The 18,366-nt window shown below is 41.7% G+C and overlaps 2 protein-coding genes across 5 annotated transcripts in view; one reads left to right on the forward strand and one right to left on the reverse strand.

Moving 5' to 3' along the window:
- The window catches only part of OSBPL1A (oxysterol binding protein like 1A), a 244,221-nt gene extending 237,282 nt beyond the window's left edge, over positions 1-6,939 (reverse strand). For all 3 annotated transcript variants that reach the window (XM_013999263.2, XM_021096189.1, XM_005665323.3), the window contains exon 1: positions 6,921-6,939. The gene's annotated coding sequence lies outside the window, so the exon portion shown is untranslated. The remainder of the gene's footprint in view (positions 1-6,920) is intronic.
- Positions 579-18,366, forward strand: part of IMPACT (impact RWD domain protein) — a 37,212-nt gene continuing 19,424 nt past the window's right edge. The window contains exons 1-4 of one of the 2 annotated variants that reach the window (XM_005665327.3): positions 579-728; positions 2,052-2,180; positions 3,221-3,273; positions 4,981-5,043. In XM_005665327.3, coding sequence (XP_005665384.1) covers positions 693-728; positions 2,052-2,180; positions 3,221-3,273; positions 4,981-5,043 — 281 coding nt within the window. In that variant the 5' untranslated portion in view covers positions 579-692. The remainder of the gene's footprint in view (positions 729-2,051; positions 2,181-3,220; positions 3,274-4,980; positions 5,044-18,366) is intronic. The other variant, XM_013999267.2, reaches the window with a different exon arrangement.

An 18,366-nucleotide genomic window follows, 5' to 3' on the forward strand; every position in this document is an offset into this window, starting at 1 on the left:
CTTATTCAAATTTTCTGGATAGTGAAACAATGACCTTTATGTTGACAGGAGTAACTAGTGTTTTGAACAAAAGTTGCTCCCAGACGAAATGTCTAAGAACCCCAAAGAAAATAATCACAACACAACAGCGAGTGGGTAAGCTTTCCTGCCCGCTTTCAGAACTGCCTTCTGTCCCTCTCCTGCTCTACTGCTTTTTGGTAAATCAAAGTGACCCTTGACCAAATCAGACAAAATATCTTAAAACACGTAAAAACAAAACCCAAACCCCCTGCCTTGAAATGCAATGATGAGTCTCGGGCTGTGGACTGCGGAGAACCTGAGTCCCCAGTGTCTCCGCGGGAGTTCCGATGGCGCCGAGGCCGGCAGGGGCGAGAAGCCCCCAGCCCCGGCGAGTTTCAGGAGCAGAGCCGAGAAGGCCTCCTGCCGCTACTCGGGCAGAACAGCTTCGCCACGGCCGGGCCGAAGAGACAAGGACAAGCGGGCGCGAAGCCAGAGTGGGAAGCCCGGGCGCGGGGAGCCCCTCGCCCAACCTGACCAACAACCCGGAAGCAGATGCGGGTCCCACTGCGTGTCGGGGTTGCGGTTCCGGGTCGGGCCGCGCAGCAACCCGCGCTCCGCTTGCAGCCGCAGCGCCCCGCCCCCGCGCTCCGGACCTGGGCAGGTGGTGACCGCCAGGCCGTTCCCGGGGCCACATGGCTGAGGGGGACGCAGGGAGCGACCAGAGGCAGGTGAGGCCCCGGCGGGCGCCGACCTCCAGGCTCATCTCGGCCTTGCCTCGCAGTCCCGAGCCTCCTTCGCCAAGGGGCCCCTGCCCGGGGCCGCCCCGGGTCTCGCCCGCACCGCCAGGGCTGGCGGCCGCGCGGTTCGTTCTGCCGCGTCCCATTTCTGGCGCTTGCTGTCAGCCGATCGCGCTCTGGCCGGCTGCTGCCAGGCGTCGGCAGGCTTGGCCTGCCTGGGATGGTGTTATCGTCAACCATCAGCACGCGACTGAGCAGCTCTGGGCCCAGGAAGCAGAAACCCGAGTTTCTGCTCCCCGCCCTGTCCTCGCCGGGTCACCTTGGGCAGGCCACCTAACCCCGTTTCTGATTTTGCAAAACGGGCAATAATAACACAAACCCTGAGGTCTCCTGAGGACCCCCTGAATCTACTTGTGGCTTTGAGCTTTCCCCAGCGCATGGCTGAAGTGAGAGCTCTTAAAGCTTTTACTACGGGGCTATGAGGATAAAATGAGATGATATGGAGTTGAGTGTATACTTTGCTTCCCATTTTTACGTTTAGATACGTTTATTTTAATTAATTATTTTTATTGATTTATTTAGGGCGGCACTCGCGCACCTGGGGCATATGGAGATTTCCCCGGCTATGGGTCCAAAGGGAACTGTAGATGCTGGCCTACACCACAGCCACAACAAGGCCAGATTGGAGCGGAGTCTGCTTCCACACCACAGCTCAGGACAAGGCCAGCACCTTAACCGACTGAAGGAGGCCAGGGATTGAACCTGCGTCCTGATGGATGCTAGTCAGATTCATTACCCCTGAGCTGTGCTGGGAACTCTTTTTTTTTTTTAAACCCGAAACCAAAAGAGTAATTTCTGAAATGTTTGGGGGGATTTGATTACCAAAAAACCAAAACAACACCCAGCCAAGTGCCCAAATTCAAAACAAAAACAAAGAAGTAGTTCCAGGAGTATAGAACTAATGTAATATGCAGAAATACTACTGGGGAATGGGGAGGTGGCGGTTTCTTCTTAAAAAGAGAAGGTGGAGCAGAGAGGATAGTGTTTATCTTTTCACTTGTGAATCTCATTACCGGGTATGGGAGTGCATGTATATTTTGGCTCAGTAGTGGTCAGAAGCACAGTGATACAGTGCAAGGCTGGTACCCAGAGAGTAGAAGGTGGCTACCAGGTGCTAAGAATGTTTGACATCTTTCAGTCAGGGATCCTTCATCCAAACTAGTGATATTAAATGCAAATGCCTTAAAAAGCAGTAAGAAAAACAGATAAGGTATGTGTGCATTCTTTGACTTTTTCCCCATTGACCTCTTACAGAATGAGGAAATTGAAGCAATGGCAGCTATATATGGCGAAGAATGGTGTGTCATTGATGACTGTGCCAAAATATTTTGTATTAGAATTAGCGACGATATAGATGACCCCAAGTGGACACTTTGCTTGCAGGTATATTCCTCTACAACCATTTTCCAGTTACAGTATTGACTCTACTGTTGTATTCCTCTAATGATTATTCTTGTGTGACTTAATTCTGGATTGTGTTTTTTTGTTGTGGCTTTTGTTGATGACTGGTGATCCAAACATATGGGTAATTAAATCTCAGATCATTCTTAAGTAATACTTTATTGATAGCCTCAATCTTTCCTATCACAATTCTTTTATATATTTAAGCATTCTTAATGTACCATTGTCAGACTTGAGTTTCTCTTCCTTTCATTATGCTGTTCATTTAATAAGAAACCGAGGAAGATGGCTAACATTTAAGAGGAAGAATAGGTTAGTTATTTAGAAGGTTCATAGAGTAGATATGAATTGTTTTTTTGTTAATTGGTATTCCTTTGTGGTGAGGGTAAATAAGTGAAAAAAATCAGCTGTGGCTTTGTTTTAATCCTTATTATTTGATGACAGCCTATTGGAAGTAAAAGATTCCAAATTGAGTTTTTGTCAATATTTGTTTTTATTGATACTGATTTGAAAAGAAACGTGTGTGGTTCTCTATTAAGTGTTAGCTGTTTAATGTATTTAATGTGTTTAGCAGGATTTAAAAAAATTTTTTTTCTTGGCACACATTGTAAATCAACTACACTTTAATACAGCTTGTTTTTTCTAAGAAAAATATTTGGAACATGTTATAATGCCACTCTATTCATATGGGGTTAGAGTATAATGCCCATATTTTAGTTTTTTTTTCCTTTTATCTTTGTCTTCCCCACCCTTATTTTCTGATTTTCATTGCTTTTTTGCGTTCTCTGCAAATAATGATCGCCTTAAAAAAATGGCATCATCTTAACATATGCCAGGTAGAAGCATATGCCAGGTAGAAGCATTAATATGAGGAGGGAATTCTCTTTTGAGATTCAACACAGTGTTGGTTTTGTTTTTTAGTTTGGCAGGTTTGAGCTCTGTCCAGTGACTAACTTTATAAATGTAGTTATTTTTGAGCCATGATGAAGTATAAGCAGATTTGTTTTTAAATTGCTTTGTAGGTGATGCTACCGAATGAATACCCAGGTACAGCTCCACCTATTTATCAACTGAAGTAAGCTATATTTATATATTTATATTTTTTATAAAAATGTCACACTCTTCAGATTGTTTCTCTATGATGTACATTGTGTTTTTGTAGCATACCTTTCTTATCAAAATGTATACAGAAATTAAAAACACCTTTTGGACTTGGTATAGAGCATTGAAATAAAAACAACTAAATGGTATAAGAACACATGGACATGTGCTTAGTATAAAAGAGGATCACAGGGTTGAAGGGTGGAAGTAGCTACAGAATTGTCTTTAGAGTTGGGGAAGGAAATGCTCCTCTCTAGATAACCTAGTAATCTAGAAACCCTGGCCTGTGGAGTTTCTCCTAACATGATTCTGCGAACCTTGCCACTTCCTTTATGTGCCTCTGCCTGAGACTGCCTTCCAGGAATCACCCATGGTGCCTGTGGCGCTGGGCCTGCCCTGGTTGTTGGGGAGCCATCTTGTCAGCAGCCCAAAGCTTCATCTTAATGCATCACGTCCTGTGGATTACAAGTAACCTTTGATCTACCTTGCCCACTGGACCTACTAAGATGTATAAACCTGTGTGGATAGAATTGCATTAAATCTCAATTACTAAAATTTTTACCTACCAGTGGGATTATTTATTCAGTATTTTAAAAACCATAGCAAAAATTTTTGTTACTAATAATAGTTCTGGAGTTCCCGTCATGGTGCAGTGGTTAATGAATCTGATTAGGAACCATGAGGTTGTGGGTTTCATCCCTGGCCTTGCTCAGTGGGTTAAGGATCCGGCATTGCTGTGAGCTGTGGTGTAGGTTGCAGGCACGGCTGGGATCCCATGTTGCTGTGACTGTGGTGTAGGCCAGTGGCTGCAGCTCCGATTAGACCCCTAGCCTGGGAACCTCCGTATGCCATGGGAGCGTCCCTAGAAAAGGCAAAAAGACAAAAAAAAAAAAAAAAAAAAAAAATCTGTAATTTTTCATTTTTGTTTATTGAAAATAAAAGATACGATTATAGAATGCTTACAAACATAAGTGCCCTTTTCAGAAAAAGTTAATTTTTTTTACAGTCATGTGGCAACTGGCTTATTTGTTAGAGTTGTTTTTCAGATACCAGTTGGAAAAAGTTAGGAACTCTTGATAGTGTGGCAAATGCAGTGACTCTGAAAATTAGATTCGGAAAACTATTCTGCCACTTAGGTAAACTTCAGCAGATTTATGCTATTCTATGAACTCCTCTGTTAGTTAAACCATATATTTTAACTGACTAATACTGGTGTTGACTTCATCATGGTTTCCTGGGAAGACTAAATGAGTTGATGTCAAAGAAAGCATTTTGGAAATGATTTATACAATATAAAATAACTATTTATGTATTTATTTTTGTCTTTTTAGGGCCACACCCCTGGCATATGGAAGTTCCGAGGCTAGGGGTCGAATCAGAGCTGCAGTTGCCAGCCTACACCACAGCCACAGCAACACGGGATGCGAGCTGAATCTGCAACCTACACCACACCTCAAGGCAACACTGGATCCTTAATCCACTGAGCAAGGCCAGGGATTGAACCTGCATCCTAATGGATACTAGTTGGATCTGCTGAACCATGATGGGAACTCCTAAAATAACATTTTAATGAAAAGATTAAAAAGTTAAATAAGGCCAATTTGTGATTTAATCAGTATTTTCTCTTTGAGATATAAACACAGTTGTCAGATAATCTTTATTGTGTTTTGTTTACTCTTAGTGCTCCTTGGCTTAAAGGGCAAGAACGCACAGATTTATCGAATAGTCTTGAGGAAATATATATGTAAGTGATGGATGATTTAAAGTAATTCTCTTAGTGACTCTGTTGTGGGCTTTTGTTGGAACTGTGATATGCTGGGGCCTTTTCCAAACTTTTTACGCTGTCTTTCCAGTAAGAAAAAGGATGCACTTGAAGAATCCTTGGAAGATTGGTTATATAATTTTATATTTACGTTTCATACAAATTCTACTTAGATACAAAACTATAGTAAAGTTTTGAACTTATAGCTGTAAAAACACACTTAGCTTGTGAAAGTAAATTCAGAGATACTGCTTTTATTTTGGTATTTTCATAGGCTATGTTGAATGAAACTGGTAACAGCAGAATTCTAAGCATAATTATTATTCAACTACTCTATACTTTCAATGGTCATTTTCTAATATTAAGTCATAAGGATAGGAGTCTATTGATATACCATATTTTTCACTCTTTCATTCACTCAACAAATGAATATTCTATGTCAGGCATTGTACTAGATCCTGGATACACATAATTAGCAAAAGCAGAAATGGTTCCTGTTTTCATGGCATTTTCAGTTTACAGTAGAGGAGATGTTTCTTATGGCATTGTAAAAATGAAGGTAAAACTGCAGCTGGTAAGTTCTATAAACTTTTCAAGGTACTGTGTTAATGTGCAGTCCTAACTGAGTTTGAAATGAAACCTGGCTAGGAGGTCAGGGATGGCTTTTTTGACTTAAGAGCTGAGTTACTTAAGTGAAGATAACTCCAGTGAAAGGCCACGGCATGTGCAAAGGCTCTGTGTCCAGGAGGTTGGCACACTTCAGGACACAAAGTTATGGTGGCATGAAGTGGGAAGAGAGAGGAGGAGAGAGAAGGGGTTTTGATGGGAAAACAACCTGGTGGGATAGGCAGGGGAAGTTATGGACCATCCTACAGATCATGTTGAGGATTTTTATTTTTATCAGAAGACCAATGGAAAGGCAGGGAAGAGTTTTAAGTGGTGTGATGCCATGATAAGATTTTTGTTTTAATAATGCCAGTCTGTTTCTAGGTGGAGAACTGACTGGATGAGAGCAAGAATAGATGTGGGCTATCAGTTAGGAGGCTAGTACAGTTGTTCAGAGAAGATATTTCTGTGATTCGGGTTAATTTTAATGATATAGATTAATTTAGTACAATAAAGTTCAGAAATAGCTGAAAGGACTGTCTTACGTGTTCTTTTTTTTTTTTTTTTTTTTGTCTTTTTGCCATTTCTTGGGCTGCTCCTGCGGCATATGGAGGTTCCCGGGCTAGGAGTCGAATCGGAGCTGTAACTGCCAGCCTACGCCAGAGCCACAGCAACACAGGATCCGAGCCGCGTCTGCGACCTACACCACAGCTCACGGCAACGCCGGAACCTTGACCCACTGAGCAAGGCCAGGGATCGAACCCGCAACCTCATGGTTCCTAGTCGGATTCGTTAACCACTGTGCCACAATGGGAACTCCTGTCTTACGTGTTCTAGGTAGCTACCCCATTTAGCACAATGAGAGAACCCTCTTTGTATCCCTGGGATCTAGGCCTGGTTTCCTTTCCTCCCAAAGTATTTAATTTAAGAATGCTGGGTCTTCATAGATTTGATTCTTTTCATTCAAGGAAGTGTGATCTTCCTTGATTCGTGTTTTACACTTAACTCTGAAAGTAACCAAGAATTGGACATATCAATAGGAGATGCCCTCATTTGGTGATTCTCTCATCCTCAGTATATAAGTATTATTCTCTCAATGGAATGTTTTCTGATACCTGTCTCTCACCCTAGTGGCTGCTCCAACTTTTGTGCTTCCAACAAACTTCTTTCTGTAATCTTTTATTAATGCTCATATACCAATTTATCTCTGCCCTTAGAGTAGAATAAGATAAATATACTGAAAATTTACTCACCGGTGATGTTGTAGTTGTACATCTTATGGTCATTTTTCAGTTCTTATCTTATTTGACGTCTGTAATTTTTGGCGGTGTTGAGCACTTCCTCTTTCTTGAAAATGTTTTCCACATCCTGTTAATTGTATTCAACAGTGAGATTTTTTTCTCCTCTTTATGCACAATGTCATTTACCCTCACATGCCTTCCCGCCTGCCTTTGCTCTTACGCAAAAAGCTCCCCTCCCCTTTATTGAGGGATACCCTCCAATAGGATACAACTTGCTGTTCTCCCTAACTAGTTTACTTGAGTGATTTGAGAATTAGGAGGGATCAGAAATTATAAGGAATTTTGTTCTAATGCTGAAATATGGTTCATACTGTCTTGTTTTAAAAGCACTTGGAAATAACCCTAGTCCAATAATATTTTCACACATGTGGTCTTAATACATCCTGTTTTCAAAAGTTTTATGTAACTACTTTTAATCATATTTTTACATAGAGTCCCAGCAGGGGGCAGCAAGTGAAAAATAATATTGGGTCTTCAAAAATAAAACATGAGCTAAATGTATGGATATCATTCTTAATGTTGATACTTCTATTATATTCTAAATATTGTAACATCAAGATTATCATATTTATTTAGCATCATTTTGAATGCTAAATTTGATTTTTGTCTAGATAAGAAGATGAACTATGTTTTATGTAGGAGGTAAGAAGTCTGAAAGCTAATAGTCTTTCCAATAAACATTTTACGAGTATCTCTTATTCGCTGGCACTCTGTTAGGAGTTTGGAATTTAAAAATTAAGATGTATACAAAGACGGTATACTACCATAATTACTGAGAGGATTGGATGAACTGCAGTCATTTTTAGAGATCTCTAGGCATGTGGTGAAGTTGTAAAGGAGGGTTCCATTGTGACGGTGACCGTTGGGTGCAGTGTCTGGGATGTAATCAAAGGGGGAGAGATTTTCTGATAGAAGGAACTGCATGAGCATCCTTATGTAGGCAGAAAGCAACCTGGCATCTTTGGATTTTAGCAAGTAGTTAACATGCCAGGGATAGGAATCGAGGTGGGTATAAGAGGAGGGAACCTGTAAGCAGGGATGAGGAGTTTGGACATTATCTTGTAGGCTCTCGGCACTTTAGGCAGGAGAGTGCTGTAATCAGATTTCTGTGGCAGTGTGGAGGGAGCACTGGGGAGAGTTTGAAGGGAGAGACCCCGTAGGGAGAGAAGTCAGTAACTAGGAAGGAGATGGTGGAGATCTTTATTAGGGAAACAATAATGCAGGGGAGAAGAATGGTCAGTTCAAGAAGTCCTTAAGAATATAAACTAGGATTTGGTGATTGGGTAGATGTAGATTAATTTGCTTATCATATGTTACTTTTGTTTTAATATTTTGCATATGGATATTTTGAATGTATGAAAATAGTTATTTTAATACGACAAAAAGTAATTAACAGATTTAAAAATACTTGGAACATTATACTAACTGGTGTTTAGAGAAAATGAAAAGGATTAAAGTTTTAAAAATTTTGAATTTATGATAGTGCTTTAACAACAATAATTGATTTTAAAGAAAATGATTAATTTCCTACAGATCTTCACATTTTGATGGATCATGAAGCTTTAGATTTGCAAGTCGGAGAGTGAGGTTGGTCACAGCAGAAAGTACACCGGACCAAATTAGGAAGGAAGACTTTCTTCAGAGAAGCAGAATTGGGTCTGAATTCAGCTTCCTGAAACAAAAGACAGGGTGTTTTTTTTTTTTTTTTTTTTTTTTGTCTTTTTGCCATTTCTTGGGCCGCTCCCTCGGCATATGGAGGTTCCCGGGCTAGGGATTGAATCGGAGCTGTAGCCCCTGGCCTACATCGGAGCCACAGCAACGCGGGATCCGAGCCGCATCTGCAACCTACACCACAGCTCACGGCAACACCGGATCATTAACCCACTGAGCAAGGGCAGGGACCAAACCCGCAACCCCATGGTTCCTAGTCAGATTCGTTAACCACTGCGCAATGACGGGAACTCTGACAGGGTGTTTTTTAAGCACTGGGATGAGCTGTAGAAAAGTACTGGAGGACGTTGAGGGGAGGTTGATCAATGAGAGTGTCCAGCACATTAAGTTACTTCCTGAGTTTGCAAGTGTGTTTCTCTGTGGTTAGGCCATCTGTGTTTACATATTGTTGCTCATTAGAAGTAAGGCTCCTGGAGTTCCCGTCGTGGCTCAGTGGTTAACAAACGACTAGGAACCATGAGGTTGAGGGTTCGGTCCCTGGCCTCGCTCAGTGGGTTAACGACCTGGCGTTGCTGTGAGCTGTGGTGTAGGTTGCAGGCGTGGCTCGAATCCCGCGTTGCTGTGGCTCTGGCGTAGGCCGGCGGCTACAGCTCCGATTAGACCCCTAGCCTGGGAACCTCCATATGCCATGGGAACGGCCCTAGAAAAGGCAAAAAGACAAAAAAAAAAAAAAAAAAAAAAAAGAAGTAAGGCTCCTACCTTCCAATGGAGACTGGGAGATAGGGCACTTTCTTCCTTGATGATTACATGTCAAAAAAATGGATCCCAGGACCTCAAAGAACACATTCCTAAGTTCTAAAACCAACAAAATTTCTAAAAGGTTGTCCATATATCCCAGAGGAACAAAAAAAGAATTTACTAGGATAAGTTTTCTTTTTTTCTTTTTTTGTCTTTTCGCCTTTTAGGGCCGCATCTGTAGCACACGGAGGTTCCCAAGCTAGGGGTCTAATCGGAGCTGTAGCCGCTGGCCACAGCCACAGCAGTGCCAGATTTTCGAGCCGCGTCTGTGACCTACACCACAGCTTATAGCAACGTGGTATCCTTAACCCACTGAGCGAGGCCAGGGATTGAACCCCACAACCTCATGGTTCCTAGTTGGATTCATTGCCGCTGTACCATGATGGGAACTTCAATTAGGACAAGTTTTCTAAAGACAGTGCTCTAAGGAAAGGGAGATCAGGGCCTAGAGTCAGGAAGTTCTGCCTGACTGAAGTTTAGTCAAGCTGAGGTTAAGGCTGTTCTTGGTCAGGCTTCTGGAGTCAATTTTTAAAATAATGTGACTTTCCATCATCTCATTTTTGTTGTTCTTAGAAGAATCATCTCATCCAGTTATATCATATTGAAAATGAGTTGATGGAAACTCAGATTGAGTGATTTATATAAGGTCCACAACTTAATAGTACATTTTTGTGAATAGCTTCACCCTTAAATCAACAAATATAAATATTAGAAAATTGGAGTTCCTGTAGTGGCTCAGCAGTAACGAACCGGACATCCATGAGGACACAGGTTTGATCCCTCACCTCACTCAGTAGGTTAAAGGATCCAGTGTTGCCATGAACTGTGGTGTAGGTCACAGATGCAGCTTGGATCCCATGTTGCTGTGGCGGTAGCGGTGGCGTAGGCCGGTAGCTGCAGCTCTGATTCAACCCCTAGCCTAGGAATTTCCATATACTGTGGGTGTGGCCCTAAAAGGCCAAAGGAAAAAAAAAAGGTGGTTGTCAGGATCAACTGAGGTAACAAAGCATTGTCTACATGTCTTCTATGTAGTAAGTGTTCAATAAACACTAGATATTAATGCTACTACTTTTTAAATTTTTTTTATTTTTATTTATTTATTTTTCTGCTGTACAGCATGGGGACCAAGTTACACATATATGTATACGTACTTTTTCCTCCCATTGTTGTGTTGTGATGTAAGTATCTAGACAGAGTTCTCAATGCTACATAGCAGGATCTCATTGTAAATCCATTCCAAGAGCAGTAGTTTGCATCCGTTAACCCCAAGCTCCCAATCCTTCCCACTCTCTCTCTCTCCCCACTGGGCAGCCCCAAGTCCATTCTCCAAGTCTACCATTTTCTTTTCTGTGGAAATGTTCATTTGGGTTGTATATTAGATTCCAGTTATAAGTGATATCATACGGTATTTGTGTTTTACTTTCTGACTTATTTCACTCAGTATGAGAGTGTCTCGTTGCATCCATGTTGCTGCAAATGGCATTATGTCATTTTTTATGGCTGAGTAGTATTCCATTGTCTATGTATACCACATCTTCCTAATCCAATCGTCTGTCGATGGACATTTGGGTTGTTTCCATGTCTTGGCTATTGTGAATAGTGCTGCAATGAACATGTGGGTGCATGTGCCTTTTTTAAGGAAAGTTTTGTCCAGATATATTCCCAAGAGTGGGATTGCTGGGTCATATGGTAGTTCTATGTATAGATTTCTAAGGTACCTCCATACTTTTCTCCATAGTGGCTGTACCAGCTTACATTCCCACCAACAGTGCAGGAGGGTTCCCTTTTCTCCACACCCCCTCCAGCACTTGTTATTTGTGGACCTATTAATGATGGCCATTCTGACTGGTGTGAGGTGGTATCTCGTGGTAGTTTTGATTTGCATTTCTCTAATTAGGGATGTTGAGCATTTTTTCATGTGCTTGTTGGCCATCTGTATATCTTCCTTGGAAAAATGTCTATTCAGGTCTTTTGCCCATTTTTCAATTGGGTGGTTGGCTTTTTTGCTGTTGAGTTATATAAGTTGCTTGTATATCCTAGAGATTAAACCTTGTCCATTACATTGTTTGAAACTATTTTCTCCCATTCTCTAAGTTGTCTTTTTGGTTTCTTTTGGGTTTCCTTTGCTATTCAAAAGCTTGTCAGTTTGATCAGGTCCCATTGGTTTATTCTTGCTCTTATTTCTATTGCCTTGGGAGAATGACCTGAGAAAATATTCATGAGGTTGATGTCAGAGAGTGTTTTTGCTTATGTTCTCTTCCAGGAGTTTGATGGTGTCCTGTCTTTTATTTAGGTCTTTCAGCCATTTTGAGTTTATTTTTGTGCATGGTATGAGAGTGTGTTCTAGTTTCATTGCTTTGCATGCAGCTGTCCAGGTTTCCCAGCAATGCTTGCTGAATAGACTTTCTTTTTCCCATTTTATGCTCTTGCCTCCTTTGTCAAAGATTAATTGACCAAAGGTGTCAGGGTTTAATTCTGGGTTCTCTATTCTGTTCCATTGGTCTGTCTGTCTGTTTTGATACCAGTACCATACTGTTTTGATGACTGTGGCTTTGTAATATTGCTTGAGCTCTGGGAGAGTTATGCCTCCTGCTTGGCTTTTGTTCCTCAGGATTGCTTTGGCAAGTCTGGGTCTTTTGTGGTTCCATATAAATTTCTGGATGGTTTGTTCTAGTTCTGTGAGAAATGTCATGGGTAATTTGATAGGGATTGCATTGAATCTATAGATTGCTTTGGGAAGTATGGCCAATATTAATTTTTCTAATCCATGAACATGGAATATCTTTCCATTTCTTTGAATCCTCTTTAATTTCCTTGATTAATGTTTTATAGTTCTCATCATATAAGTCCTTTACCTCCTTGGTCAGGTGTGTTCCCAGATATTTGATTTTTTGGGGTGCAATTTTAAAAGGTATTGCAATTTTTTTTTGTTGTTGTCTTTTTGCCATTTCTTGGGCCGCTCTTGCGGCATATGGAGGTTCCCAGGCTAGGGGTCCAATCGGAGCTGTAGCCACCGGCCTACGCCAGAGCCACAGCAACGCGGGATCCGAGCCGCGTCTGCAACCTACACCACAGCTCACGGCAACGCCGGATCGTTAACCCACTGAGCAAGGGCAGGGACTGAACCCGCAACCTCATGGTTCCTAGTTGGATTCGTTAACCACTGCGCCACGACGGGAACTCCAGGTATTGTATTTTTGTATTCCTTTTCTAATATTTCATTGTTAGTATAGAGAAATGCGACTGATTTCTGAATGTTAATCTTTATATCCTGGTACTTTGCTGAATCTGTTGATCAGGTCAAGTAGTCTTTGGGTTGAGTCCTTAGGGTTTCCTACGTATAGTGTCATGTCGTCTGCATACAGTGACAGTTTTATCTCTTCTCTTCCTATTTGGATGCCTTTTATTTCTTTTGTTTGTCTAATTGCTGTGGCTAGGACTTCCAAAACTATGTTGAATAGCAGTGGTGAGAGTGGGCATCCCTGTCTTGGTCCAGATTTGAGTGAGAAGGCTTTCAGTTTTTCTCCATTAAGTATTATATTTGCTGTGGGTTTGTTATAAATGGCTTTGATTATGTTCAGGAATGTTCCTTCTATACCCACTTTGGTGAGAGTTTTTATCATAAATGGATATTGGACTTTGTCAAATGCTTTTTTCTGCTCTATTGAGATGATCGTATGGTTATTGACTTTTCTTTTGTTAATGTGGTGTATGACATTGATTGATTTGTGTATGTTGAACCATCCTTGTGAACCTGGGATGAACCTTACCTGGTCATGGTGTATGATTTTTTTGATATGTTGTTGGATTCGGTTGGCCAAAATTTTGTTGAGAATTTTTGCATCTGTATTCATCAGAGATATTGGCTGATAGTTTTCTTTTTTGGTGGTATCTCTGTCTGGTTTTGGAATGAGGGTGATGGTGGCATCATAGAATGTCTTTGGGAGTATTCCTTCTTTCTCAACCTTTCGAAAAAGTTTAAGGAGGATGGGCACCAGATCCTCTGTGTATGTTTGGTAGAATTCACCTGTGAAGCCATCTGGTCCTGGGCTTTTATTTGTAGGGAGTGATTTTATGACCTCTTCAATTTCATTTCTAGTGATCGGTGTGTTCAGTTGGTCTATTTCTTCTTGATTCAGTTTTGGCAAGCTGTAAGATTCTAGAAAGTTGTCCATTTCTTCCAGATTGTCAAACTTGTTGGCATACAGTTGTTCATAGTATTCTCTTATGGTTTTTTGTATTTCTGCAGTATCCGTTGTGATTTCTCCTTTTTCATTTCTAATTTTGTTTATTTGGGTTCTTTCTCTCCTCTTCTTAGTGAGTCTAGCCATAGGTTTGTCAATTTTGTTTACCTTTTCAAAGAACCAGCTCTTGGTTTTACTAATTTTCTCTATTGTTTTTTGAATCTCTATTTTATTGATTTCCTCTTTGAGCTTTATAATGTCCTTCCTTCTGTTGACTTTAGGTCTTTTTTGTTCTTCTTTTTCTAATTCATTTAGGTGGTGGGTTAAGTTGTCAATTTGAGATCTTTCTTCTTTTTTGAGGAAGGCCTGTATTGCTATGAATTTTCCTCAGCACTGCTTTTGCAGCATCCTATAGATTTTGAGAGGTTGTGTCTTCATTATCATTTGTTTCAAGGTAGTTTTTAATTTCCTTCTTGATTTCCTCATTGACCCATTGGTTTTTTAGTAATATGTTGTTTAGTCTCTATGTAGGAGGTTTTTTCTCATTTATTTTCCTGTGGTTGATTTCTAGTTTTATACCATTGTGGTCAGAGAAGATACTTGAAGTAATTTCTATACTCTTAAATTTGTTGAGGTTAGTTTTGTGCCCCAATATGTGATCAATTCTTGAGAATGTTCCATGCACACTTGAGAAGAATGTGTATTCTGATTTTTTTGGATGTAGTGTCCTGAAGATGTCAATTAAGTCTAACTTTTCTGTTGTTTATTTTAAGATCTCTGTTGCTTTACTGGTTTTCTGTCTAGAGAATCTGTCCACTGATGTGAGTGGGTGTTAAGGTCTCCTATTATGATTGTATTCCCATCAATTTCTTCCTTTATGTCTGTTAATATTTGTTGTGTGTATCTGTGTGCTCCTGTATTTGGGGCATATATGTTGATGATAGTAATATCCTCTTCTTGAATGGATCCTTTAATCATTATATAGTGTCCTTCTTTGTCTTTCTTTATGGTTTTGTTTTAGAGTCTATTTTGTCTGATATAAGTATTGCAACTCCTGCTTTCCTGTCATGTCCATTGGCATGAAATATTTTTTCCCACCCCCTCATTTTCAGTCTATATGTGTCCTTTGTCCTAAGGTGAGTTTCTTATAGGCAGCAGATTGAAGGTTTTTGCCTTTTTATCCAGTCAGCAACTCTGTGTCTTTTGATTGAAGCATTCTGTCCATTGACATTTAAGGGGATAATTGATAGATGATTATTTATTGCCATTTTAAACCTCCTTTTCCAGTTGGTTCTATGATTCTCCATTCTTTCTTTTTTTGGTTGGATGGTCTCCAGTTATTTTCTGCTTGAGTGTTTTTCTTTTCATTTTTTGCAAATGTAATGTTTGGTTTTGATTTGTGGTTGCCCTGTTTTTTAAGTATGTTAACCCCTTCCTATAATTGTGTGTTTTAGTCTGATAGTCCTGTAGGTTCAAACACTTCATTACCGTACTAAAATTAAAAAAAAATTAAAAAGAATCTATTTATTTCATTACTTCCCTTGCCCACATTTTATGATTTTGATGTCTCTTTTTTTCTTTTTAATTTTATTTTGTTTTAAACATGTTCATGATTAGATCTGTATGCTGGCTTATTTGAGTGACTGCTCTCTGGTTGTGGTTTCCTCCATTCTAGTTCTTCCTCTCTCTCTCTCTTTTTTTGATTTAGAGAAGCCCTTTGAATATTTCTTTTAGAATGGGTTTTGTATTGCTGTATTCTTTTAGCTTTTGTTTGTTGGAAAAAAATTTATTTCCCCTTCTATTTTAAATGATATTCTTACTGGATAGAGTATTCTAGGTTACATATTTTTTCCTTTCAGCACTTTAAATATTTCTTGCCATTCCCTCCTGGCCTGTAGAGTTTCTGTAGAGAAATCAGCTGATAGCCTTATGGGGGTTCCCTTATAAGTGACATTTTGCTTTTCTCTTGCTGCCTTTAGGATCCTCTCTTTATCATTAACTTTTGCCATTTTTATTATAATGTATCTTGGTGTGGATCTATTTGGGTTCAACTTGTTTGGGGCCCTCTGTGCTTCCTGTGTCTTGAAATCAGTATCCTTTAGATTTGGGAAGTTTTCAGTGATAATTTCTTCAAATATATTTTCCATCCCCTTATCTTTTTCTACTCCTTCTGGAATTCCTATTATGCATAGATTGGCCCGCTTTATATTATCCTGTAGGTCTCTTATATTGCTATCATGTTTTTTTCTTTTGGTTTTCTGTCTGCTGTCCTGTTTGGGTGGTTTCCATTATTCTATCTTTTTTTTTTTTTTGTCTTTGTTGTTGTTGTTGTTGTTGTTGTTGCTATTTCTTGGGCCGCTCCCGCGGCATATGGAGGTTCCCAGGCTAGGGGTTGAATCGGAGCTGTAGCCACCGGCCTACACCAGAGCCACAGCAACGCGGGATCCGAGCCGCGTCTGCAACCTACACCACAGCTCACGGCAACGTCGGATCGTTAACCCACTGAGCAAGGGCAGGGACTGAACCCGCAACCTCATGGTTCCTAGTTGGATTCGTTAACCACTGCGCCACGACGGGAACTCCTCCATTATTCTATCTTCCACATCACTAATTTGTTCTGCATTATTCATTCTGGTTTTTACTGCCCTTAGCTCAGTTTGTATTTTTGCAAATGAATTTTCTAGTTTTCCTTTATATTTTCTAGTTCCTTTCTGAGGGAGTCTGCATTACTGTTCATATCTTCTCTTAATTCCTTCAGTATTTTCACAGTCTCCCTTTTGATCTCCAAGTCTGTCAGACTGCAGAGTTCTGTTTCATTGTTGACTGCTTCAGGTGAGTTCATCTGTTGGTTTAACTGGGGATGGTTTCTGAGCTTCTTCATCTTGCTTGTTATTTTCTTTTTCTTGGTGTAGGTGTACTCCCCGTGGCTGGGCAGGGTTTGCCCTGGCACTGCTGTGGAGTCTTTCGCAAGGGCTGGTGGTGTTGGCCAGTCTTCTCTGAGGCAGCGGGTCATTTCTTGAGGGTAGGCAGGGCTGGCAGGGTCACTGTGAAGCAAAGGAGGACTTCCCAAGGGCAGGCGGGACTGGCAGGTCTGCAGTGCGATGAATGCAGACTTCCTATGGCTGGGCAGAACTTGCTCTGGCATTTCTGGCCTGTGGGCCTCTTCCAGGGGCTGGTGGTGCTTGGCGCTGCTCTGCAGGGTATAGCTCCTCCAGAGGGCAGGCAGGCCAGGGTGGGGAAAGCCCTTGAGGCGGTAGGCTTCCTGCGAGTGGTGAGGCCAGCCCTCCCCAGCCCTCCGGGTTGGCAGGTGGCCTCAGGTCGGGTGCGCTCGTGGTGTAGGGGGAGAGGGGATACACTGGGAAGCACTGCTCTCTGCTAGCTGACTGGCACGTGCTCTCACTGGGGCACAAGGAGTATTCTCTGGTGGCCCGCTGCTCTTCCTCTCCCCTCCCCAACACTGGCGCCTTGTCTGTCCTGTGGGTCCAGCTCTTCTCCCAGGTTCCCTCTGTTGTGGCTTTCCACTCCCTAGTTCCTAGCATATTGCTCCCTCTACCCACTGCACCACTTCCTAGTCCCTCAGGCTGTCCCCGCATCACCAACCCGACTGACTGCTTCAAGTCCCCCAGGCTGTCTCCGCACTGCCAACCCCAGCCCGCTCTGGGACTAACCTCCGAGCCGAGGTCTCGGTGCCCAGCCCCCCACCTGAGCGTCTTGGTTTTTGGTGACTCTGCCAGTAGTTCAGATGATCTGTTTGGCTCTCACTCTGTTTTTCAGATCTCAGACCTACTGCTGCTCTCTTCTTGGCGTCTGGAGATTTCCTCCAGCTTGGTTGATCTTTCCGTCGATTAGGTGACTTTCCAGGGTGTGGGTGCCCTTTCTCCTTCACAGTTCCCTTTTGGGAGCACCTGTCCGGTCCCAATTCCCCTTCTCTCACTCTCCTCTTTTCTCTTGTTTTACCCAGTTATGTCACGAGATTCTTGCTATTATTGGAAGTTTAAGTTCTGCCGGCATTTAGTTGCTGTTATGTGCCAGTTGTTTAACATGTAGATGTGGGGGTTTTTTGCTGTGTTTGTGAGAGAGGGCAAGCACTTCCCCCTACTCTTCTGCCATCTTGCCTTCTCTCCTCTAATGCCACTACTTTTAATGATGTTAATGTGATGAATTCTATTGAACGTGATCAGGAGATGGAGAGAATTACATATAAAACTATACATTTGTAAGGATAATAATTGCAAACACTGAGACAGGGGACCCAGTCTTTTTATTCCCTGCCCTACCCCCAGGGCTGCCTGCAGTGCTGGTGTATAGGTAAGGACCACAAAGATCTAGTGAGGAGTTCCTTTTATGGCTCAGCGGCAATGAACTTGACTAGTATCTATGAGGATGTGGGTTCAATCCCTGGCCTCGCTCAGTGGGTTAAGGATCCGGTGTTGCCATGAGCTACAGTGTAGGTTACAGAAACAGCTTGGATCTGGTGTTGCTGTGGGTGTGGTGCAGGCCAGTAGCTGCAGCTCCAATTCTACTCCTAGCTTGGGAACTTCCATATGCTGCCCATGTGGCCCTAAAAAAAAAAGAGAAGAGAAATCTATTGAGTGAATTAAGATAGGTCCACTTTAAAAAAAATACTTTTATAAAGTAAGACATGTGGGGAGTTCCCGTCATGGCTCAGTGGTTAACGAATCCGACTAGGAACCATGAGGTTTCGGGTTTGATCCCTGCCCTTGCTCAGTGGGTTAAGGATCTGG

This window comes from Sus scrofa, chromosome 6 (assembly GCF_000003025.6).
Source record: "Sus scrofa isolate TJ Tabasco breed Duroc chromosome 6, Sscrofa11.1, whole genome shotgun sequence".
NCBI classification, from domain to species: domain Eukaryota; kingdom Metazoa; phylum Chordata; class Mammalia; order Artiodactyla; family Suidae; genus Sus; species Sus scrofa.